The 26,596-nt window shown below is 40.5% G+C and overlaps 1 protein-coding gene across 1 annotated transcript in view; it reads right to left on the bottom strand.

Moving 5' to 3' along the window:
- SND1 (staphylococcal nuclease and tudor domain containing 1) overlaps window positions 1–26,596 on the bottom strand; it is a 412,206-nt gene that overhangs the window by 254,655 nt on the left and 130,955 nt on the right. Inside the window, exon 11 of the mRNA XM_054564546.1 lies at window positions 11,518–11,607. Within this exon, the coding sequence (XP_054420521.1) occupies window positions 11,518–11,607 (90 nt within the window). The remainder of the gene's footprint in view (window positions 1–11,517; window positions 11,608–26,596) is intronic.

Raw genomic sequence — 26,596 nt, 5'->3', positions numbered from 1 at the left:
ACAGATGGCAGAAACCAGACCTAGTGGCGCGAAGTCAGATGCTTAACTGGTCTCCCCTTTCTGAGTACTCCATCATGCATCAAAGTCTAGCCTGGTAGGCTCTGAGGAGCTGGGCTCAGCAGCAACCTTGTCAGGCTTTTAAAGGGTACCCCACATGCTGCAGAAATGGCAAAGTGGAACAAGTCACTGACTTATTCCCTCCCAATTCATTTTGAACTACTATTGGAGAACAAGGACATGATGAACTCCAAGGCAGGAGGGAATGGGAGCAGTAGGGAGCAGTCAGGGTTCCTCAAGTTTCTGTCACTCAGAGCTTTAACATAATAATGAAGAATTCAAGACAAAACAACCCCCCAAAAAACCCCGACCATTTCTAACTTACTGCCTACTAGGTTGAGTAAATCCCCCTGTCAAATCATTTTTAAAAAGAACAAATTACAAATGCTGCACATTCTCAATTATGAAGAAAAGACACAGAAATATCCCTAAACCAGGCCTCCAACTAAGGAGCGACTGCTCAGGCTGTTTCACAAATAACGCCAGCAAGCATAACAACGAGGTGCGGACTACACAAGGCATCCAGCATGCTGCCGCCTATCAGGGGAAGCAATAATAACCTTAATTCATACACAGAAATTTAAAAGAATAACACACTTATTCTACCTATTTTTAAAGTCCTTTTCTGTGTTTTAGTCAGACTGCTATGCCTAAAGTCTTGACAAAGTGGGGCTGGAAGCCTACACTAGCATGAGGAAATTAAAGAAGGCGTGTGACAAGAAAACCATCTGCCCAGCTTAGGGCTAAAGGATAAGCTTTTTGTATCCCTCCTTGGGCCGGGTAGCTCAGCGGGTTGGAGCATCATCCTGATGCACCAGGGTTATGGGTTCAGTCCTGGGTTAGGGTCCATGTCGGGGGGCGGGGGGCAACCAATGAGTGCATGAACAGTGGAACAGCAAAGTGATGTCTCTCTCAAATCAATACATTTAAAATTAAAAAAGTATATTCCTTCTCTACATCCAAATACCCCCAAGCTTTTTAAAGACTTTTTAGGTACAGAACAAATCCCACCTCTTCTCTAAAGACTTACTGGGGACCCTAACCTGATTATTGACGTTAGGAAATGTGAGCTGAAGAAAAGGCAAGACAGACTCTTTGCCCTTTAGGGGTGGAGGAGGGAGGTCAGACCTGGGAAACAGCAACTACAAAAGTGGGCAAAACAGTATAGTAGGCAGTCAGAGACCCCCGCCAGACTTTATGTGGGGAGACAGAATACAGAGCAGTGGTTTCTTACAGAAAAACAAGTGTGAAGACAAGAAGCTGTGAAAGGGCTTTGTGAGTCCATGGAATGGTGAGAAATTCTTTATGGCATAATATGGAGGGTTGAGGAGGAAGTAAGACTGGAAATGGGAGCAAGATCCTTAAGTGATATTACAATTTTTTTGCAACAGCCTTTCCTTTACGTTTATGTCCATTTAAGGAGTTAGATGCTTTTCTGCAAGCATCTGTACAGATTATTAACCCATACCCCACAGCGTGTGAGAATGATCATGACTGTGCATACAGAAAGCAATTCTGACAGTGATGTGAAAGGTGGCTCAGACTACAAGGGGGACAACTGCTTAAGATGGAGTTGCAATAATTAAAATGAGAGAGAAGGGGCACACAGACTAAAAGGCACTGAAATACTGTGAAAAGGAAGAGTTGGAAAACATAACAGTGGCAGAATCAGATGAACTTGAGATGGGGAGATTGCTAATTACAGAGTTCAGGACAATGGGTAGGCAATGACATTATTTAAGACCAACAACAAAGGTAGTGCGTGCGTGTGCAGTGAGGAAAATCGTATGACAGTCATAAACTACATTTTGGACAGAGTAGATGTAATCTATCTACTGGAATCTGGCTATCCAGCAGTTAGCAGCTGGAAACAGATCTGTAGACAGAGAAAGAAGTTAAGAGTGGAAATGTTTGCAAGAGTCAGCAATATGTGCAGCAGATGAAGCCATGAAGTGCATAAGGTCACATAGCTGGTGAGCCCTCTCCTTATCTTTAAAAGATAGCTATGATCTGTACAATTCACATTAATATTAACCCAATATTAATGTGCCAAGAAACACAGTTCTGTTATCTCACCAGTCATTCAAATCTGTTTTTATTCAACTTCACACATTTTGATATAATCTTACCCCAATTAGCCTGTAAGCAACTTGTGAGAGATATTTTATTCATATTTCACTTCTAAAAAGGTACTCAGCAACCATATGTGCCCTTTCTAAAATATTAGTTCCATAAGAACATGTATTTGTTAAGGCTCTATCTCCAATGCTTAGAACAAGGTATGGCACAAAGTAGTTGCTCCAAAAATAATTGCTAAATAATAAAAAAAATAACAAGTTGATTTTGCTAGACTACCTCCTCTGGCTTTCTTAACACACCAGGTGATTAGGCATGACCTCAGCAATGGGGACTGAATTCTCAAAGAAAATGAAACTACTCAACCTTTGTCTCCAGGAGAGGATTACCTGCTTATCACTCAGCCCAGCCCAGTCCTAACACTTTTTGAAGCCAGGAGAGGTGAGAAGGCAAAGCTGCAGAAAGGATGCCTTGCCCAAGCTTCAGGCTGAAGACAAAACCTGAAATTGCTATAGTTACAGAACTGAAGTCATGCACAGTTCCACACAGTGTGCACTCTAAGCAGGCAAAATGTTAGACATGGTGCTCCAGAACACAGGCTGGCGATAATTATCTCTAATGTTCTATTCACCACCCCTGAATGGAATGAGCATGGTTCAGCAAAAGCTACTGCCGGAAATAATTCCTACCAGGGTGTGTCATATTTCAAAATGCTGCTCATTACTGAAGTAGAAGTGATGGAGGCCCTCTGACTATGGCAGACTTCTTAAGTGGACATGAGCATCCATCCTTCAGTGTACAAACCCAGAAAAGGGCCAGAGAGATGAGATGCCGCCCCACTTTCCTGCTGTATTACTTTCCTAGGGTTGCTCATCAAAGTAAGACAAACTTGTTGGCTTAAAACAATAGAAATTTACTCTCAAGTCTGAAATCAAGATGTCAACAGGGCCATACTCCCTTCAGGAGGCTCTAGGAAAGAATCCATCCTTGCCTCTTCCTCGCTTCTCGTGGCTTCTGACAATCCTTGCTCCTTGGCTTGCAGCTGCATCACTTTAAAATCTACCTCCAACTTCGCATGGCCTTTTTCTATTTGTTTCTGTGCCCTACCATGTTCTGATGAAGGCCCCAGTCTGTGGGGCTAGAGCCCATCCTAATAAAAGTGTGATCGCATTTTAAATTAACTAAAATTACATCTGTGAAGACACTATTTCCAAATAAGGTCATTCTGAAGTTCCAAAAGGACACAAATTCTGAGGAACACTAAGCAGCCCACTAGTCCTGTCATCAGGAAGGCACCAGCAAAGACTGTCCATGCCAGCAATCCTCATGGGATAGAATTGCAGCATTTTAGAAATACCTAAAAATTTGTCAGAGGTAAGATAACTTGCAAAGTGAAAGTAGGAAGGCAACTCCAGGTATTAATAAAAGAACTTGATTGAAATAAGAACAAAAAGCTTCACTGAAATTGTAAACACATTAAAACAAAGAAGCTCATATTCTGAGCTTATAACTCTGTGACCCCGATTATGAGGTTGTGGACCTAAAACACCACTTCTGTCACCCAGTGGAAAAGAGTTGGCAGAACTTTCACCTTAGACCCAACAGATACTCATGCATAATACCTTCTTGTATATATGCAAACTATTCATTCCCTGGGGAAAGAAATAGTCAAGCAACTGGAGGTATTAGCCCAATTCTAAACATAAAAACAGCAATAGCACAGAAAGAAACCCTGATAAGTTGATACTTAAAAATTAGACTCACTACTTCTGAATAATGTGTATTTTCTTATTAGAAAAGTTATATACACTATACCTATGTACAGCCTTATTAGAAGATAAAACTAGTGGAGGAAAAAGATGTAAGACAAGAGCAAAGTTTCCCTTCACAGCTGAGCACATCTGTACACAGTCTCATTTACTTTTCTACAACATAAAATATTCTATACGCTCTTATTGAGCCCAAGCTGAAAAGAATATATTCTCTGTAAACCAGGAGGTATAGGAAGTTGGAAGATTTGCAATTCAGCACACTTTATAGGATTTTTGGCACATACGGGTTATTTTTAAAGTGGGGAAAAAAAGCCTGTCCTCTCCCTACCCACAAACATAGCTGAGCTGATTCAGCATAAAGCTCCCCCTAAAATAAAATCCCAGTTTGCAGAGAGTAAGCATGGAAAGTTCCAGCCCCAAAGACAACATTTCAGAACCCCAGCTGAAAAGACCAGGGGGTGGCTTAAGACAAGCTGACCACTAATCATGTAATAGACGCAATATATGCAAGAGTGTTCACTAGAACCACAAACAATTTGGGAGTCCAGGGAAGACAGTTGTTAATAAGCAAAGTAATATGAGAAATTACCATGGTATCAGAACCTCAAGGATGCTGGTAGCTAATATGGCACATCATTCCCCACAGGTGACCATACAGAAGAAATTTCCAGGAATGCAGTTGAATGTTCTAGTTTCTCCATTTAACTCAGACATGCTTTCTGAAGAGGATATTACAATGCACATCATACAAAAACCATACTTCACCCAACCGCTCTGTGCTCAGCTCAACACCATGGCAGTCCCTAACACACAGAGGTACTTCTCACAACCTAGAGATTAAAAAAACAAGATCTCATTATCAAAAAGAGTGTTTAGGTGGCAGCAGGTAGAAAGCTACCTTGCTGAGAACAACAGTGTTTCCAGATACCTACAATTCTACAGTTACTTCTTTTAATTATACCCCAGACAAGGGAGCTAATGAGTCAAGGATCACTCCCAAACCCAAAGGGTAAAGGGTATCTAAAATGACCCTTGGTCTCCAAGTGTACTGACACATTCCCATCATGTCTAAGTGGGAGAAGCCTTACTAGAAAAAGGCACGGTCAGAAATTACAAGTCCTTCAAAACATTTCACGATTTGGTGAACATCTTCAGTCATTTATTCAAAAAATTTACAGCCACTTTGATGGTAACAGCTGGCACTAAGAAGGCAAGGACAAGCAACCTCATATAAACCTGTCAATTTAAATCACAATGCACTCACAACCTTAGGGCCTGTTTTGATCATTAATATAAAGAACTTTTCCATAGCGTGAGTGAATCAAATTAATATGGGGTGAAAAGTGTGGAGATGACAAAAGAAATGTTTATAAAAACCAAACTAAAATACATCAGAGGTAATTAAGAACAAGAATCCCCGACTGCCAGCTTTGCACTTAACACAGCTGATTAAGTAACAAGTCGCAAAAGAAAGAACCACAAGTGTTTTTAAGAAAAAGCACAGCCCTGTTAAATGTGATCTACAGAAAAAGAGTGAAGGAGTCCTCCTCAAGAAAGTTCCATGCCCTTGAAGAGCTCTCAGGAACTGAGTGAAAAACTGCTCCTGGTAAGGAATGTTGCTCCTGGTACTTCAGAGAGTCGTCCTTGCACAGGGAGGAGCTTTGAGATTGCTCCTCAACCGCTCCCTGGCTCCAGGCCAAGACAAAAAAAGCAGCCTGTGCACTTCCTTCTCCCAGAAGCCTCACCTATGCCAAGAGACTGAAGGGAAGGGGAAATCAGCTTCAACATGGATTCATCAACAATGTTACCTATGACCTCACGTTATTTGTGTAACTAGAAGAACATGTAATCTGACACTGCTTTCTCTGAAGAACAATTTGATGAAATGTCACTTCACAGGGACACCTCAAAGACTAATGAGATAATGTCTAGTGGGCTGAAAGCATTGAGAGGGCTGATCGACGGTGCCTTTCCCACCTGCTGATATCTATGCACTGGGATAATGCAGCTGAAGATAATGAAGTTCTCGTAGCATGGAACTGTGTGTGCTATACAAGAACTGACATTATTCCAAAAAGAACCATGACCCTGGCTATCTGCACATGATTCAGCAAACACAAAGGGAAGCAGGCCTTTCTAGATGGCCTCTAATTTAACAGAGCAATTAAAAGCACACAAACGTGGATAAAATACTTAATTTCTATGAGCTTCAGTTTCTTTAGCTGTAAAAAGAATGACAGACACATCTTGCAGGGTGGAGGTGAAAATTAAATAAAGGTGAAAACATTCAAAGTTTACCATAAACTCAATAAATGACAGCGCTGACCCCATTAAGCTGGAATGAGCATTATATAAATTGCTTTAAGAAATCTGTCTAGCTCACAGTACAAACTGGAATGGCATGAAATCACACAAAGGTATTCACCAAATTATAAATGAGCTACATCTCCTAGAGTTGACTTAGACATTCACAGTATTATATCCCAAGGAAACAAAACTGTTAACAGTAGTTGGATTGACAACCAGATTCATATAAGCACATTAACCCAAAATAGAGAGTATCATTTACATATAATATCAGCCATTTCCAGATGGAGCTGGGAGTCCTGAAATGAAGAGGCGATCTCACCTTACCTTTTGCACATACGGCTAACCTTTCACAAATCAAGCGGTCCCTACTTCTGCCTCCCTTTGTATGCTCTTATCTGCATCCACAGCCTTCAGCCCAGTGTCTCCTTTATCCCCTAAAGTTCATTAATTTAGTAGGATTTTACTGAGCACCTACTCTGAACCATAAACTGTATGTGCCAGGCCCTAGAGTGGTGACCAAAACAGATGTAAGCCTCATCTGCCCAATAAATCTAACAAAAGAGACAGATTTTAACACACAATCTTTCAAATACATTAAGATATGAAAAATTATGTAGAGATTAATATGTTGGAAGTGTGTGTGGGGGGGAGGAGATTGTTCAGGGAGTACTTCTCCCAGAAAATAACGCTTACTACTATGAATCTAAAGTCTAACCATAAGATAAATAGAAAACAGAAATTTAGAAAAAAAAAGAGGACATCTCAAACAAAAAAAGACCTGTAGGTACAAAAGCCCTGAGGTGAGAGGGGGCAATAACGCGTTTCAGAAACTTAATGAAGATCAGAAAGGCAGCCAGAAGATGGGCAAGAATGCAGGCAGGAGGTTAAGTCTGGGATGCAGGTCAGAACCAGGTGATCCTGGGCTGCGTTCGCCACAGGAAGCAATGGGAAGCCATTAGTCTCAGGCAAAGGCAGAGCATGATGTAACTGTCTTTCATAAAGCTCCCTTTAGCTATAGGCCCGGAATGGACTACAGTGAGAAAGAATGGCTGTGGGAACACCAGTAAAAAGACTACAGAAGTCCAACTGAGAGGAGATGTAAGACAAGGCAGCAGCAGTGTAATGAAAAAAACATTCATGCATACACCCAGCAGGAGTCGGGGAAAAACTGGAATATAAGGGGTATGGGAAGATAGGGTGTCAAAGATGTCTCTGACAGCAACAGATAGGGCTGTGATTCCCAGAATACTGAGGAGACCCGACTTTCTGACAGGATATCATGAGTTCAACTTGGAATATGCTGGATTTATTATGTTTGGCACATAGGAAGATCATTCCCATCCATCCCCAAAAGAGTTCCATGCCCCCGTAAGTACGGACCTCAGGAAGATGGGTTTAGAAAAGATAGATTTTGAAAAGAGAACAATCTAAAGCAATATGAATTTGAAATAATATCCTATCAGTCCCGTAACTTCCCAAATGTCTGCATTTATCAAGAAAAATGCCCAATCTTAAGTGCCTAATAAAGAGTCAGCCTAGCCCTGGCCGGGTGACTCTGTTGGTTGGAGCGTCGTCCTATACACCTAAAGGCTGTAGGACACATACCCAGGTTGTGAGTTCAATCTCTGGTTGGGGTTCATACAGGAGGCAGCTGATCTATGTTTCTCTCTCACATAGATGTGTTTCTCTCTCTCTCCCTCTCTCTCTCCACACACACAACACCCTTCTCCTTCTCTAAAATCAATAAAAACATTTCCTCGGGCAAGGATTTAAAAAATAAGAGCCTAGTTCATAAAAACCATACATTGTCATCTGTTTGCAAATAAGCCTCACTCCCAAAATTTTGCTTATTCAATAGAAACAGTGGCAAAAATATGTAAGGAGTAGACATGTATTTCTGGGCAGAGGTTGCTGGAAACAGGAGAGCCTGAGCTGAGCACCTACTACCAGGGAAGATGCTTCATTGCAGTCTGGCTTCATGCAATTCTATCTCGTCTACCATATTCGACCCTTCAATTGTCTAAACCAGTTCCAACTTTGAACACAGTGGTTCCCGTAGTGATAACTGCAATTATGACATTTGTAAATGCCATATTAAACAGATAAGAAATACTGAAAGATTCTACTTTAGAGATGCTCTGAGATACTTGGGAAAAATTCATTAGTACCTTATTCCCCTGGGGGGGTGGGGACAAAAAACGACAAGCACACAAACTTGCTTTCCATGGGCTGAATTGTCTAAGCATTAAGGAAAAACATGTACACACAGAAACTGCTTCCGCTATAAGAATGGAACTATATAGCCCTGATTCTTTTAGGAAGGTCTCAATCTCACCATCTTACATACCTGGGATATCATTCTGGAGAACTAAAGGACATGTTGAAATTACTGCAGATTCCATTTGTCCACTCTACTAGAGCCATGAAGAACCCAGAAGAAATTAGCTAAACAGTGAAGACTACGTATATTCCTTAGTCCAGATTTTTGTGAAAGCACAGATGGAAAACAGTAAACAGGGTATGGGGAGGGCATTCTACCAGCTTCTGACACCTTCCAGCATACCCTATCTCTCCTTCAGCCAGAGAGAACACACACATTCACACTCCAGCATGAGTGGATACTCATTTTGTGGAAGCTGGAACCCTGGTGTTACATCTAACCAGGTACCAACCAAATCTGTAAAATGGGCTGAAGACAATCAAATTAGTAGCACAATGATTTACATCTCTTGACTCCAGAACCAGTTAAAAAAAAACAAACCTGAAAAAGTAAAGCTAAACTGAATTCTATACATCAGCGAAAGCAGCATTATTAAAACAAAACAACATATCTTACTGGCATCTGGAAGGATTAGCACCATCTTAGATTTTCATAACAACCCCATGAGAGGGAAGGCAAATAATATTCCCAGTTCACAAGTGATAAAACCAAGACTCAGGAAGGTGCACCGTTACTGTAATTAAGGCACTTAGCCAGAATTAAATCTTGGAAGTGAATCAAAGTGAATTTCTATAACCAAAATGGAGGCCATTGAACTTAACAAAACACCTTAGCAGTGTACCTTCAATCTTATTTCTCTGTGTTCTAGAAACTACTCAAAACTGTCATATTATAGACTCTCTGAGATGGTCAAATAATAGTCTGGACAGAGAAGAAGATTTTATCTCCATTACCTTGCTTAAGCTGTGACAGGCTGCCCTAATCAGCTTTCGCGCACATAGGCACAGTGGCACGCACGCTCCCTCTCGGTGCCTCTTAATCACCATGTGCCACGCTGAACAGCTGCAGCGGTCTGAAGGGAACTGGCAGAAATGTGCGGTGATGTGCTAGCCACCCCCCTTGAGGCAGCGACTGCCCTGCCTGCTCTCAGACTCAAGAGCACATGGGTGTTTGCTGTCGCAACTGATGGCCCCAGAAGACAGGCAAGTGGTTTCAGGTGGTGAGTCAGGAAAAGCAGTTCGCATCAGGAATGTTCCAGCCCAGCAGAGCTGAGCTGCATCCTACTCCCTATGCAGGCGTACAGTATTCATCATTTACACAATGTCACCGTGGGGGACAAAACTTGGGCTCAGCACAAATAGCATCCAATCAGTTCTGATGCAGAGGAACCAGTAAATGAGGCTTCTCCCACCAAGAAGGAACCTAACTGCTTAAGAAATGCCATCACATCTGACACTAGAGGTCAGTCCTTTTATCCTGAGATAGAGGACTTTACAAAGGCCTGGCACATGGTTTAAGAGCCAAGCCCTGGGCCACCTTGTAGGACCATTCAGCAGCTGCTGCAATCAACTGTGATGTATATTTCCTGGGATGAAAGAGAATAAGGAAAGGGCAATCTTCAAAGAAACCAGGTGGATGCCGTAACACATGCCACACAACGAGCTGCTCATGAATCGAATATGTGCTGCCATTCCTTTCAATGTGATTTTGGATGGATTTCAATAAAACCCACCCGTGTGAAGGAATTCCTTTTTTGTCTCTATGGTATTGTTTATGAACCAGTAAATGAGTGATACGATATCAACTTGGTGAGATAGAGATGTTGGACATTAGATCAGATAACAGGAGACCTGGAAATTGAAAGAGGCTTAAAGCCATCATTTGCACTACACTTCATGAATGAACACAGTTTTCTGTCAAGGTTTATACGATGACAAATGAGCCAATTCTCTGAAGGAACCTGAGGAGATTTAATACTTATTTTAGGGAATCCAGTTTGCTTCCTCTACCTCAAAATTAGTGATTTCACTTTACGCCTGATTTAAAAATTTCTTGCTGTAATTTATTATTCTAGTGACTATGGTATATGATAAAATTGGTGATATATTTATTATACACTATTTTGGCACTAGTTCAAAAGCCAGAGCCTTATTAGGTATGTCACATCATCAGTAGCTTAAAAATCTCCATTTAGGTAAAGAATGTTAATATGGCTTCAATGTCTTAAGACCGGGCATTAGCAAAATGGTCTTTCCTTTCTGAAGATACAATAAAAACTGGCCCAAAACATGACATTGCCTGCAAATATCTCCACTAAACCAAAGTAAGAAAACAACAATCACAGTCCCTCCCTGAACAAAGTTTCTTCAATTACCAAAGGAATAATCCCATTCATGTCCTTTGTTTATCCAGGACACAAAAGAACTGCCCACGATACTTAGGGTGAAAAGGTCAGGAAAAATAAGGAGGAACTAGGAAGCTCTTTACTAGAAGGGCAAATTCTGCAGCTGGTCATAGAATATTATGCTCTACGAACACAAGGAAATGCACTCTGAGGGCCTCTGAGCTGCTGCATGCACAAGACTAGAAAGTCAATGTGCTACCCAAAAGGCTCCACAGGACACCACGGATGCGCCCCCTCCCCTCGGAGACATGCTCCTCTTCTAGGAGAAAACCTCTTCTCCAGAGCCAGCCTATCCCTCAGAAGTCAGGACGGCAGAAAAAAGTGCCAACCATTCCTCACTAGCAAATCCCACAGCACCAACTTTTAATGGAGGTGGCTGGAGAAAACAAGAGAGCCAAGTGATGGAGGTCAAGGCAATATGCAATTACTGAAACTGGAACCGAGCCTGGGAAAGAACGTGTTGCGAGACTCTTGACAATCGCACTGTGGTCAGGGCCCCAATTTCAAACCTCTCCCCAGGGATACCACATCCTTATACATGGAACACCTCTCTACATATCAAAGTAATTCTGCCCGACTTGGTCGAGAAGTGTCATCTGCTGGCCTCTGAGAGTCCATCACAAGGGCCAGCTTAAAATAAGCCCCGCCCATTCACAAATACATTTGTCATCACTTGCCTTTTTCCCAATTAGCTTCTTTCGAAGAAATTCCCGGGCTTCAAACATGTAGGGAATGTCATACAGGGGACGTAGTTTCTTGTTCTTATCCTAAAAGCAAAATAAAACAGCATATCAGGAATGAAGAACTAAACACACACAAAACACAAATGAATACAGCCAATGCACAAAGTACTAGAAGGCAGTGAAATATGTTCCCTGCCTCTTAGGATCACAAATATTAAGTAAGTGCTAGATACATAGTAAATGATTAATATTTGGTTGAAATGCTTTGCAGGGAATAAGAGTATCTTTTTTCATGTGACAGACTCAAAACAAGCAATTAAATGTCTATAATTACTCAACGTGGAAACAACCTAAATGTTCAATCAACAGAAAAATGCCTACATAAACTGATATAGGAAAAGCTTACTAAGTAATAGGGCCCTTCAACTATTTTAGGTATACCATAAATTAATTCTTCTATTCTGTAAGCCTTTATTAAGCACCTACTAACTATTAGCCCCATAAAATGCACTCTGTAAATATGTTATAATCGTGGATTAAAAATTCTTGTAACCTAACAGAGTAATAGAAGAAAGCCTACAGAAATGAAATAGCAACACAAAGCAGTTTTGAATAAGTGCTAAATTGTATGACATAAACTAGGGAATAAGTACAACAAGAATTCAGGTAAGTGGAAAGAAGTAATCAGGAAAGGTTTCCCTGAAAAGGTGGGACTTGATGTGAGTCTGCAGAATAGGAAAAAAACGAGGAAGGAAACTGGAGTTAAAAAAGGAGTTAAAAAAACAGAACAAACAAAAGGAGAAAGGCAGAAATAAATGGTATTTCAACATAAACACACAAATATAAACACACACTTCATCATTTCATGGGCCCCAGACTTCTTATCGCATGTAACCTATAAGCAATGTAACTTTGAGAGTATGAAAGAGGGTCTAGATGAAGGTGACAGAACTGAAAATGGGTAGGAACTGAAGAGATACGAGAACTGTTTCTAAGAAATGAATGAACAGGAACTGACTACAAAATGGATAGAGGGGATAAAAGAGAACTTCAATATTCTAAGTCATGATGACTGGCATTCAAAGTCAAGGGAAGTTTGTCTTTATGGGAGTGGGGAGGGTTAGGGCATGCACACGAGAAGGAGGATGTTGGCTAGATCAGTTGGTGTAAATACTGTAAGATCGCTCTCCCTCCAGCTCCTACGCTCCCTAAAGACTGAGATCCTATCCATTTCTGTTGTTCTCTGTGACCCCAGAGCCAAGTACAGTACCTCCCTCATAGTACATACTCAATAAATGGTTGTACAGATTTGTGAATCTCCAGGACCCAGATAATTTTTGAAAAAAATTCACCAAGAAAGGAGAAAATTAAAGACCCCTCACCTAGGTGTAGGCTGTTGTTCCGACCCCCCCTCCCCAGGCTGTGTGGTTAGACTACCTAGCCTGCCTTTGCCATCTATTACCCATCTGACTAAACAAGATTATCTTTGTATAAACCATTCCATATTCTGAAAGTATTTAAATCGTTATCTCCAATAGCCAACTACTCCCGAATAATTACTCTCTCATTCTAATAGCGATACTTAAACTAATCCTAATGAAAATATTGAGGCCAAAGAAATGGAAACAAATGGTTCCTCCTAAACCCTAACTAAGCCTTGGGGTCCAGAACATATCATTCAAACACTTCAATTCACTGATATCACCAAGAAAAGTCTCGTATCAGAATGTAGAAAATTTTTTGAGTTTGAGTTTCACATTCATCATCAACTGCCTTCTACTTCCGGCTAAAAAAAAAAAAACAACAAAAAACGGAGGCAGCATCATTCCGATGTCCATCTAGGAAGTTAAGACACCTTCAGAAATTAAGGTGAACCTCTGTTTCTTCTCCCAGGTGATGTGTGGGAACCCAAATATTCTACATAGAAATAAGTGATCAATGTCCTCATGTATCATGATCACCGTCTAATAAGTAAGGTAAGGCACTAACATGAAAATCTTTACTAACGTAACACTGCGGTTTTCTTATATGAAACAACAAGAACAGTGAGACAGATGAGAGTTTCCTGGCTAGAGGAAGTGTTTTGTAACACAAGGGCAGATGTACAGAATACAGATATTTTTATAAACACCCAGGCAGCCAAATGAAATTAGTGGGTCACTACTGAGGAGCTTAGTATAATAGATAAGCCATAAAATAAAGTTTATGATGAAACTCAACGATACAGTAAGAATGCTTGCTAGACAGAAGATGTAGGGTGACAGTAATGAACAGGATTTTTAATAAACACAAAATCAATGGTTATCAGAATCAGCCCTCAGGAATAAAGAAGTGCCAATGTATTCATATTTGCCAAGCAATAAAGGACAATCTATTTACAGAGAGTAGCTGTGTGATACACTAGCCTAAAGTGAACATTTTAAAGAATGAATTGAACAAAATACCGACATCTATCTTACATAGCCTTATGATGTGCCACAGAATCTGGGTACCTGAACTTTATCCTACTTATTCTGAAACACTAACAGTACACTCTGACTGAACTCCAAAACAATAACCGAAAGGTAAGAAACAGAGTTCCGACAAGCACTGAAATACAGAACATAGGATGAGGTATGACATCTAAATGTGTGAAAAGGGCTGTCTGAACAAGAATCCTTTTCTTAAGACACTGAACAGGACTGGACCAAGCCAAAACACCCTCAAAAGAATGAAAGAAAACAAACAGTACACCAACAAACATCCCAGTAAGACACAGGGCAATGGGGCAGTCCGATTAAGTCTCTCATGGAACTAGAAAACAACTAATACCACCAGCTGAAAACAAGATATCACAAGTGAAAACAGAATGATCTTGTTACTCTAACCCTTCAGAGCTAGCAGTTATTGACATCTGCAAACATCTTACAAGAGAGATATTAGAAGTCCCTAAGAAACTATAAAATAAAAGCAATTCCTCCAAATTACCAGGTACATAAAAGCCTTTGAAATCTCTAAAAGGCAATTGAAGTAAGGAATGCATTCAGAGAAAACAGGACTTAGCTAAATCTTGCCTACTAAAAAGGACTGTCTAGTTTAAATTCTAATTTACATGAGATTGTTTAAAAAATAAAAATAGAAAAGAATGCCTGCTTATCTGGTGGGTGGACAATACACAAACGAGTATGTACTGTAATCATTGTGCACCTCAAGAAATGACACTGTAGGTAGGCCTGGCAATGACTCACATGAGCGGTAACTGCAGCCTTCTGTAGCTCTCAGGGTTTGGGAGGGAGGCCCAATGCCCACATCTCGGCATCTAAAGACAAGCTTGGCATTTTTACAGGAAGGTCAACTTTTGGCTGATAGCCAAAATGAGGTCTCATTTGGAGGGGATGGAAGGGACCTCCAATCAAGGTCTTATTCTCAACACTCATTCATTGAGGTCTAATTTTATCTAGCCCATGCAGTCGCCAAAAAACTCTTTCCAAATAATCTAATGATCTAGGAATACTGCAAGATTCCTTAAGGAAGGCTGAATAAATACAAACAACTATGAAAAATAAAAAGATTGATAAATGTGGCTCCACTAAAATTTAAGAAGTTCTTTACTGAAAAAAACATCATGAATAAAGTGACAGGCTAAAGTGAAATGGATAAAGAAATGGCAGAGCAGAGTAAGGGGGAACAGGGGTGCAGGGCCACAGTTGTAATCACCTCAGTGAGGCCCATCCTGACCACACTGAATTGTAGCAAAGACTCAATGGAGGTATGAGACGCAATCATCTGGAGAAAGGCAGAGAGAACAACCAACGCAAAGGCCTGAGTTAGAAGTATGCCAAGGTGACTTCAAGGACCAGCAAAGATACCACTGTGACTACAGCAGAGTATACAGGGGGACAGCTGAAGGAGACAAAGACACAAGTCTGACTTAACCTTTGAAAGAATTACTTGGGCCACTGTGTGAAGAACCGACACTATAGTAGAGAAACGGTAGAGCAAAGGGAGACCAATTATGAGATGATGACAGTATCTGGGAAGGGAATGATGGTAGGTTACATCGAAGAGGCAGCAGGAAGGGAAATAAGACATCAGAATCTGGATGTATTTAGGAAGTAGATAGAATGTTAGGTGTGAAAGAAAGGGAGGAATCCACAATGACTCCAAGTGTTTTTTCCTAAGCCAACAGAAATATGGGAGAGGCCACCAAATGAGATGGGAAGGCCACAGGTAGAGTAGACTCAAGAAAGTGCATAGGTCAGGAGTGCAGTAACAGACACGCTAAGCTTCCAAGTGGAGACTTTGAGCAGGTAGTGGGGTATGCAAGCATGAAGTTTGGAAGGAAGGTCTAAACTGGTGATATACATTTGGAGGTTGTTGGCATATAGGTGGTATTTTAAAAGCTAAGAGATTGAAAAGGACCAAGGCTTGGGTCTTGAGGAATGACAATATTCAGAGGTAAAGAGTAAGAGAAGAAAGGAAACCTAGAAAGAGTAACAGTGAGCCAAGTAGGACGAAATGACCAGGGTGTCATGTCCTAGAAGCCAAGCAAAGGAAGGGAATTCAGAAGGAGGGAACGACCTACCATGTCAAATGCAGCAAGACAAGCGAGGCGAAGCCTGAGATTTGCATGTTGGATTAAGCTAAGTGTGGGTCACCAGTAACTCGATAATAATTTTGGTGGAGCAGCAGGGGCAAAAGCCTAATTTGAACCAGAACTAGGAATGGGGAGAGAAAAACTGAAGAAAGCAAGTACATACAATGCTTTTAAAAATGGTGACATAAAGGAATACAAAGAGATTGAGTAGCAGCTGACAAAGTAAAGAAGCTGAAGAGAAGGTGCTTTCATTTTTGATTTTAGATGGCAGCAGTAACAGGCAATGGTCCAGTAAAGAGCAAACTAATGATCAAATAGTGCAGAGGAGAGAAATGCTAAAGCAATGTCCTTAAATAGACAAGGAGAGAGGGCTTTACAGAGGAGTACCAATCGTTCATATTCAGGTGTGTGGATGCAAATACTATTAAGTGGGTAGATGTAGTAGTGAGTCTCTGGAAGTTCTCTTCTATTTCAATTTATTCAGTATAGAAAGGAAGAACTAGAAAAAAGAGAAACAATTCAATAGAAGATTTGGTAAAAGATATGAACAGGCATACCTATTCAAAAGGTCTACAACCGGACATTGTGCGTGGGGAAAAAAAGGTGTAACTTCACTTTTAATGAGGGCAATGTAAATTGAGATACTACAGGATATCCATTACATTGGCGAAAATTGTAAAGGTGAGAATGTAGGGAAATGGGAGTGCCCTTTAACCACTGACGGGTTTATAAAATGATTTAACAACTGCGGCATCTTGACAAGGAGTTACTTGGCATCATTTATGAAAGTTTAAGATCTGCACCCCTATGATTGGGAAATTCTACTTACAAGTAGATTTATACCCTGGAAAAGTCTCACATACGAAGACAAGTCCAACAGTGTTCAAGCCAACACTGTTTATGGTATAGTCACACAGTAGAATACGACAGAGAGTTAAGCTGAATTAGACCACCACAACAAATGAACAAATTTGAAAAATACTGAGGAAAAAATCAAGTTGTAGAATGATACAGTAAACTTCCATTTAAATACAAACTAAAAACAGACACAAGCAATGTTCTTCATAGAGCAACAAAAGAATAACGCTGTTGGAATACAGAATGAAAGGTAATAGCTACTGATATAGATGGGTAGTGGAAGAAAGAAAAAGAGAGAAAGAAATGGGGTTGAGGATGAGTACACAGGGGCTTTCAACTTTATCTGTAAGGTTTTATCTCTTTGAAAGGAGAGGATCTGAAGCAAATGTGGCGTAATAGCAAGGATGAAAAGAAAATGTTTGTTATATTATTATATAACATTTGTGGGGGTTTTTTTTTTTAAAGCTAGAAATTTTTAGGAATAGAAAACCCCAAGCTTCATTTGGGGCAGCTTTTTAAATGTTAAAATACTTTGCCTTGGCTGGTGTAACTCAGTGGATTGAGCGCCAGCCTGAGAATCAAAGAGTAACTGGTTTGATTCCCAGTCAGAGCACATGCCTGGGTTGTGTGCCAGGTCCCCAGTAGGGGGCAATCAAGAGGCAACTACACAATGATGTTTCTCTCCCTCTCTTTCTCCCTCCCCTCCCCTCTCAAAAATAAATAAAATCTTTAAACAAAAAATAAAAATAAAAAATTTTTAAATATTTTTATTCCCCTGTGCAGCAGAGTAACTGGCCATTCTTTTCCTCATTAAAAAAAATTGTATTAATTTGTAAAAAAAAAAATTGTTTAAGTAAATTAAAAAGGTTTTTTTCCACAGAGGTATGCTTCCACAAGGCAGAAGGGAATAGTTTATTAACAAACATTCTCTCAGATAACCAGGGTTAAAAACAAGTCTAATTTTTATTTTTAAAAGAGACTTGAACTGTAACATATTAAAGTAGCCATGTGGAATTATGCTCCATGAAAATCTTGAAACTCACTGTTGAAATAAGAACAGATGTGATCAGATTAAAACGGAGAAAATTCCAAACAGTAAATAATGGGCCAGTCCTAGTTGCCCTACCATACATACCATTTTAATAAACAAAGGCTGTGATTTCCATTTGAATTATAGACTTAAAAATAGGAACACTACCACATGCCCTGGGCATATTTACAATCAAGGACCTTTCAATTCCCCTGGCAACCAGGAGACAGAATCCACAGGAGCGTCCACTATTTTATGAACCTTAACACATAGGTGGCACATTTTTATAAAAGGTAGGTGGACAACTAAAAAGCTATAATTGGCAGCTGGGAAAAGTTCAAAATTGTAACCATGCTGGCTCAGTGGAAGATGTCTTGCACATTATACCTTACCAGCCATACACAGAAGATTCACATATCCAAACATTTCCCGAGGAATTGTTTATTTCCCAATTAGTTCTATTTCTTTCTCCCAAGAACCAAAAAAACAAAACAAAACAACAACAAAAAAAAACAAACAACCCAACAAAACAAAACAAACAAAAAACCTCTTAAAGGTCAATAGGAAGACATGGTCTAGATAAGTCACAAATTCACAACAATGCAACACAGTTCATACGTATTTCCAGAAAATGAAGAAATGAGTAAACAATAAAAACTGAAATCAAATTGAAAAATAAAATAAAATAAACACTAAAATGTGATTATAAAAATTCACAGGTGTGAGACTGGAAGGGTGCTGGACTTTTAACACTATGATTATGCAAGATACCAGACGCCTAAAGTTTCACTACTTTTATAAGACTCTCAAATTTCTAGATTTTTCTGAAAACTCTATTCCATCTTACTGATCCCATGTTTAAGGATCTAATAACACGTGTGAAAAACACTGAATTTAAGGTATAATAATAACTGCTATTGTTAATGGTAGGGCCCAAGCTGAAGGGGTTTTTAGAAAACTGCAGAAACAGGAACATCACTTTGATCTTCCTCCTACCTTTTCCCCTGCAACAGGTCACATTTCATAGACCTCATGTGGGAACCGCCCTCCCTACACCTACGGGAAAGGACCGTCCTTATTTCCAAAGAATAAGGGACACCGTGAAGAATCCAAACTGACGGGCCTTGCTAAGTTCCCCCTAGTTTAATACACTCCCCTCATATTCTTTGACCTATCTTATTTCTACAGGACTGCCCACTTTTTGTCAGACGTAGCATAAAATACTCAGGTCTGTTCCTTCCAGTCTCCATTTCCTTATGGAGGCTCCCATGTCATATTAAACTTACATGAAATATACATGTATGCTTATCTCTTGGTAATCTTTGCCAGTTTAGTTTTCAGATCCAGACAGGGACCCTATGAGACTAGGAAAACTTCTCTCACCTACAGTAACAACTCTCTCAAAGTAGGCTTAACATGGACAGCACTCTGACCTAAATGGCTGTAAGGATTATAATCCCCATTCTACAGCAAGGAGAGTGAGGTTAAGTGATGGGCCTCGTGTCAGGTAACAAGTAATGGCAGAGCTGGAATTCGGTCTCAGCTATCCCAGAGGCCCCTGGCTGGAGAGCCAGACACTGCACCCTCACTGCCAGAAGGCCAATCAACACCATTCAGGGACTGTGAGGTTTTAGTGTTCCTAAGAATCTTCCGGGAACTTGTACACATGCAGAATGCCAGGCACACGCCAGATATTCTGATTCAGGAGAGATCTGGTGGGATTCCCACAGGTCTGTATTTTTAGTAAAGCAGTAAAAGGTGGGCTGTGGGTCACACTTTGAGAAATGCTGCTGAGCACCATTTCAGCACCTGGCCCCACCTAAACCAATGGAAATAAAAGGAGAGGGAGTGTAAAGGTTTAGAAAATCAGAAAACACCACTGAGACGCTTGATTAATGTCAAAACAGTTAAATTTTTTTTTTTTAAATAAGTAACAACTGGAGGGTTCAGGTTTATCTCTGTGTGTGTAGATGGAGGTAATCCAAGATATTCCTTGAACTTCTATACAGATGAGACATTTTGAAACATTGTAGTAAGGATGGAAAAACAAGATTTCCAAATATTCCTCAAGTCCAACCGCAGGACAACAATGTCAAATCTGGGAACCAAGAGAGAAAACCAACCGACCTATGCCAAGCATATGCTCTCTGCTGCCCAGCGACACCTAGTACTCTACACCAGCGACTTCCAACCCTTTTCATCTCAGAGTGAGACAAGCCAGTAAAACAGAAGTAAAATAGGGAAACTGAAGCAAATAGCTGAAAAAACTGGCCAGCCAATTGATAGCCAGATACAGAAGGTCACCTCCCTAGAGATAACATCCGAGACTCAGTTGTATGTCAGCTCCAGGCCCAGAAAAGCAGCAAAGCCAGGTATGCGACACCAGGACCTGCTGCAGTGACTGATGATGCCCTGCCCTGGCACTGACCAATCAGTGGAGATGATCACCCTGAAAGGGCACACCTGGGAAACTGATGAATATTCTTCTGCAACCCTCCCTAAAATTTCTACCTACCTGAAGACAAAGGACCCAGCTCGTGTGCTTCCCTTCCACTTCTTCCCTGACAGGCACACATCTCCTAAATGCTAAGGGACGCCACGAGACTTGCGGCCAGAATGGGCAATGACAGCTTGTCCCAGGATATACCCCTGAAGCTGTCTCCAAGGCCCCTGTTTCTCTGACTTCCCAGTGAGATAAGGGCACCCCAGGCTAGGCGCTCCTGTTGCTTCTTCTATGCTAAGCAACACTCCTTGTTTCACTGCCCCAGCTTTAAAAAACGTACCCCTATAGTCACCTGGACTTGTGTCGTGAAATCTTTCCTATATGAAGCTCAGAGCCCACATGCTACCAGCTGGCCCTAGGCAGACCCACTTACGGCCAGGCCCCCTGTCCTGAAACAACAGCACACATAAACTAATAACTAACCTTCTGCAGCATGCCAAAAAAAATATATATTTTGCCAATCTGACCAAAAACAGGTATTTTGATTCATTCACACCAGACAGCTACTATTATGTTGGCTGATACCATTTTTTTATTTGACAATTTAAGAAAACAGAGATCAGTGCTCCAGTGTTGCATGTTTTAACAATTCTTGCAGCACACTGCTTGAAAATCGCTCCTCTACACCTAAGACCAGCCAGCAGAAAAGAAATGGCAAGTCCAAGAATCAGCTACGGTTACAGAGTTGCTTGGCAACATGCCAGGAGGAAAAGAGTTTCACAGTATCCAAAAGAGGGAAAGCAGCAAAGCTGGTGTAAGCAGCCTCATGCCCTTGAAGGGACTCACCTGTCATCTGCAGTGCATAGCATATGATTATGTTCAAAGAAGCTTGCACATCCCAAAAGTAAAGTACCATTTTCAAGACCATCATGTAAGGGGAAAAAAATCTGTCTCTGGAGACTGTTCTTCTACTCAATTACATTAGCCAACAAAGAGCATTTCCAGAAATATTTGCTATTTATTGCTCAGATGCCATAAGGACAGGGGAGAAGAAAGAGTCCAAACATAAAGTCTTTTGCACCCTCAAGACCCTGTCAAAGTTTAAACGATTTAAAGACTAAATGCTTTAAAGGCTCTAAGGGCTCCAAAACCATTATCCAAACAGCAAACCATATGGGGTCCCTTCACTTAGCTACCAATACTTCTGCAGGCATAGGACAAAGAGAGTGGAATAAAACAGCAGTACCCCTCCCAGACCACGGGGCCAAAGAAAGAAAAGGCTCACAAGCATCCTATCAATCATTGCTGCAGATCATTAGAGCAGAAGCCTGCACTCTAAACAATGATCCCGGCTGCTGGCTTGTCTTAGTTTTCTCCAAGAATCTGCCATTTAAGAACTACCTGGCATACATAACTTAAATGCAAAATACCCATTTACTTCACACAGGATGTACTTACGAAAAGTCCTCACTTTGCACAGTTGTGGTATGTATCGATTTCAGTTATCACAACTCAGTAGTAGTCAACTAACAAAAGTTCAAATTCCACTCTACCTAACACTTCCCTCTTTTCTCTTTTGCTAACATCGTCATCATCATGAACAGATACCGAAATTCTAGGGAACATATTTTTGCCATCTTTGAGATAATGTACTTTTTATCTTTAGTCTGTTAAGGACGTACATTTCATTTATTGATATTTAAATGTCAAACCAGGTTTGCTTTCTTGGAATAAATTTAATTTCATGGTGACATAGTAAAAGAAAAAAAAAAAGAATTGCCTGACATTATATATGACTTTGCTGTGAAAACCAGGCAAAACTATTTCAAAATGTTCTAAAATCAGAAAAGGATTAAATACACTGGTACAAATTAGGCCACTCTAAGTTCACATTCAAGGAACATCTCAGGTAACATAAATGCCATGGGAAAACCAACTAACTACATTTTGAGTGTTATTAAGAAGCAGAGCTACTTATCTGAGTTAAGTTTTACAGCATCTAACATGGATGTTAACAAGAGCTAAAATGTCAAGAGACAGAAGACATAAGCCAAAGTTACAGCACTAATCACTTTCTGCCTTGTATTACTGTAACTTAATTACTTTATATGGCTCTTATCTTCCCTACCAGACCACAAGAGGGTAGATCTGAGAGAAAAAAAAGATCTTTATAATACCTAGAAAGCACCTAGTATAGTGCCATAATCCTAGAAAATACCAACACACTGACAGAATAAAATGAGAAATATAAAGAGGCCCATCTAAAAGATTTTTAAAACTCAAACTACACTTATTGTGATTGTGGAAATAAATGGAACTGGTTAGTAAACATAAAAGTGAATAAAAACAAAGGTGAGGGGAGAGAATATGACAAGCTCCATACCACAGTTAGCAAATTCATCTAATGAATGCCACATATACAGCACTAGTTGAATTTGAACTGTTGCTAATGTGCTGACTTTCCAGCTACTATTGCCAGATATGATTCTATACTACACAAAAATACGTGTATTACTGAAAAATGATTAAAAGATTCTAGACTAGGTATCTCACTGTACAACTGTAAAATACAGGCTATTTGTAAACAGTGATGCAAAAGTAGTACTCTTGGTAGTTTCACCATGCAATATTAGAAAAAAAACAAATTTATAAAATTGAAGTAATCAGGTGTTCTCTTCTGACCTGAGACTTTAAAGCAATCTTCTGCTGTCTCCATTGCTCTTTCTACAAATGTGACATAATAAATTCTATTACTTATGGGTTTTTTGGGGAAAAAAACAAGCAAACAAACAAACAAAACTCTCAATCTATCATGAGTTAATGGTTATTAGAAATCCTTACCAAGCACATATAATAACGTTCAGAGTTTAAGTAGAGTTGAATTGATCATCCTAAAAAACAGCAAGTGTGACAGTTCAACAGTAAAATAAATGATGATGAGCTACAATAAAAAGGCAGATAATTTCCTAATGTTAATCCAAGTACCAGCATCCCCCAAAACACTTATGTATTTGAGATTAGGCTAAGCAAGGGCATTTGCTATGGTAGTATTTTTTGTGGTTAAGATGGAAGAACAGAAGAAGAGTAGTGAAAGATTGCACAGCCCTTCATTCTGGAAAGGCTAATCTGCAACAATGCTAACAGGTGTGAGGTTTTGTTGACGAGTGCTGTTCAAAGGAGGAAATGGAGCTAAGAAGAAATAAAAAAAAAATAATTAGTGTCTCTCTAATAGGGCTCTTTCTACCGAGCTAATAGTTCTGAAGATAGATTGCAAACATTAATCAATGTTAACATGGAAAACCCCTTCATTAAAAAGGACACCAAAAAATCTACAAGTAAGAAACCAGAGTTTAAATGTGGAAGAGGGGAGAGGAAAATGGAGTGGGGAGAAAGAATCTTCAAGGACAAAGCAGGCTGGAGGTCTGTGAGGAAATAAAACCAGCAGGGACCAGTATATCACAACTGGCTCTGCCCTTCTACAGTTTCTTTCCTTTTCACTGGAAGCTCGTAATTAACCAGTTGGCCTCAAATCATGTTTTCTAGTAATGGAGAAATCTTCTCCCATATTTCTTACCCTTCATCCCCAGGCTAAAAATGGAGAGCCACTGCCCTCAGAAGAGGCAAGCCTGTTACTTAAAGTACAGGCTTCACGCCAGATGAAACCCATCCAGCAGGGTGATGTGCCACAAGCCCTCCCACAGTCCTAGTACAGGAGGAAGGAACAAGAGGAAAAGAAAATAAATCTCTTACAATAGGAAACCAATTTTCTCTGTAACACACAGCAGGATCGGGTGAGCCCATTCAGAAGATAATACCATTTTGTTAGAGAAATGTTTCTTTGTGAATGCCTTCCTTTCTTTATCATATTAAAAAAATAATAATTATTATTAAAGTTTCTTCCTGGAACAACACAGAAGGGAAAATGATGCAGGATATGACACCATTATTTAGCTGATGCCAGTGAAACCTTCAATTGAGCCAGATTTCCAGTCAAATTTGTGCAATAAATTGTGATGCATTTCCAAAAATGAGACTGAATTATGTAAGTCCACGGCAGAAAGGTCTCCCGAGTTTCTGCCTTGCCAGTTGCATCACTCCCAGGTCTAAATCAGGCTGCCAGGTCTAGTGTCACATATTTTATCCACCAAAGTCAAAGTACTCTCAGCCTGCGTTTAAATATTCAGCAAAACGAGGCCTGTACCTTTTCAGGACAGATATCATTCTAATCTTACAGAGCAAAGATGACTCTCTTTTACTGTAGAGTCTGCTCTGTCATCAACCAAAAAACTACAGTATTTATCACCCGCTACTACCATGGGGAAATACGAGCAAATGAAGTTACCACAACTGTGAACAGCACAGACATTCAGGCACAGCATCCAGCTGGCAAGGCAATTACATTACATATACACGATATGCCTTGTCCTGCTGCAGAAAGGGACCTTGACAAGCCTGAAGCCAGGCCTGCTGGAGGCAGGTCCTGGCAAAGAGACTGTCCCTTCACCCACTCTGAAATAAACACACCCAGGATTGGCGTGGTTTTGTACCGGTGGTTTGCACCTAGTGAACAAGCAGGCAAGTGACCAGATCCCTGGAACGGTCAAGTGAGAGCGGGGGGCAGACAGGCACGTGCAGGGACCATCTCACTCTACAACAGCAGTTGTCATCTACAGCTGTTTGTGTCCGTGGGGAATGACAGGAGACCTGAGGCGGGTGCCTTGGTCTGCGAGAGGGCGGTTTTAGCTCCTGCATTACGTTATGTCACTCTAAATCCCCTTGTTCTTCTTGCCAGGAAATGAACTTTAATTGTGCTTATTTAACAACATTTTTATGTCAATCACATCACCATCCCATTTTGACAACCACACACCTACCTTTCCTACTGCTGGCCGCCTGACTAACTCCCTTAACACAAAGGATTGGCTCCGCTCTAAATTTCTACAGCACATCATTAAAAAGCAAAATAAACAGCGCTGCCATTTGAGTGCCTACTGTGTGCTTGGCATTTTACACATATTATTTCTAATCCCCACAACCACCAATAATGCTGAAATTATTAGCTTTACTCAACTGAGAAATTAGGTGCCCAAAGAAAAAACATACCCAAGATAACATGTCAGAGCAAAATAAATCTCAAAAAAGATCTGTCTAGCCCTACAGCCCACGTTAGTTTCTCTATCATCTGCCTCTGTCCCATTAAGGCAGCAAGAAGTGACAGAATGCCCACTGGCTTTTCCCTCATATCTGGTTCCACACTCAGTCCCCCACAGACCTGAAAAGGTCCGCTAATTTCAACATGTAAAGCATGCCCACCAAAGCTACCAGTTCTTGGGAAGCTCACTGAGATTAAGTTAAGTTGGACTCTGTACCTGTGCCAGTTATGAAGCTTTTGTCACTCAGTTTCGAACCTAACCTTTTTTAAATTCCAGTTTGTGATGCTGGGGTGGGAAAACTGCCAACCGTGTTTCTGTTTTGCCAGCTGGTTCCCTGTTGGGCTCTGCCAATAGGGGATATTAGAGAGAGAATGAACAGGAAGAGACAAACTCTCTCCCATTGCTATCAGCTTCTCCAGTGCAACACTGCTCCCTTCCAACAATGGTGGTGTGCTCCAGGAGCAGCAACTGATTTCAGCTCGCAGTTTTCCCAGCACCCCCAGAAGCAGTCTCGTCACACCTCCTCAGATTCACCAGAACCAATCACCAGCAGCCCCGTCTGTGAGGTCTAGGTCGGTCCCAGCTCCATAAAATTACTCCTCCAAGCTTGGTTTTGACACACACATCGGCTCAAAGGAGGTCTGTGTCTCATTTCCAATGGGCCCATCCTCCTATTTGTTCCCAAAGATAGATGATGGTTAAAAGGTCCATGTGACCATTAGGGTTCCCTTGGGGGCTTTTTAGTATCCCTATACCTGAGTAGTAACTACTTATAAAGTTCAAATTCAACATGCAAGTTAACGTAAGATTTTTCAGATAGGAATCCTAATCTTTGGTTGACTGCAGAAAGAGATTAGTCATTGTATATGAAAATAATCAAACATGTTAGCTCAATTCTGGTCTGAACAACTATATTCTAAATTGTTTCCTTCCTCACCAAGCCCTATGACTAAACTTTTTACTCCTCTTTTTATGTTATTTCCGATGCGTGGATGTGGCTGTTATCTCAGTGC

The sequence above is a fragment of the Pteronotus mesoamericanus genome, unplaced genomic scaffold, assembly GCF_021234165.1.
Source record: "Pteronotus mesoamericanus isolate MK-2021 breed Mesoamerican mustached bat unplaced genomic scaffold, CSHL_Meso_final scaffold_85, whole genome shotgun sequence".
NCBI classification, from domain to species: domain Eukaryota; kingdom Metazoa; phylum Chordata; class Mammalia; order Chiroptera; family Mormoopidae; genus Pteronotus; species Pteronotus mesoamericanus.
Note: the sequence above shows the minus strand (reverse complement) of the source record. Positions and strands in the feature narration are given on the sequence as shown.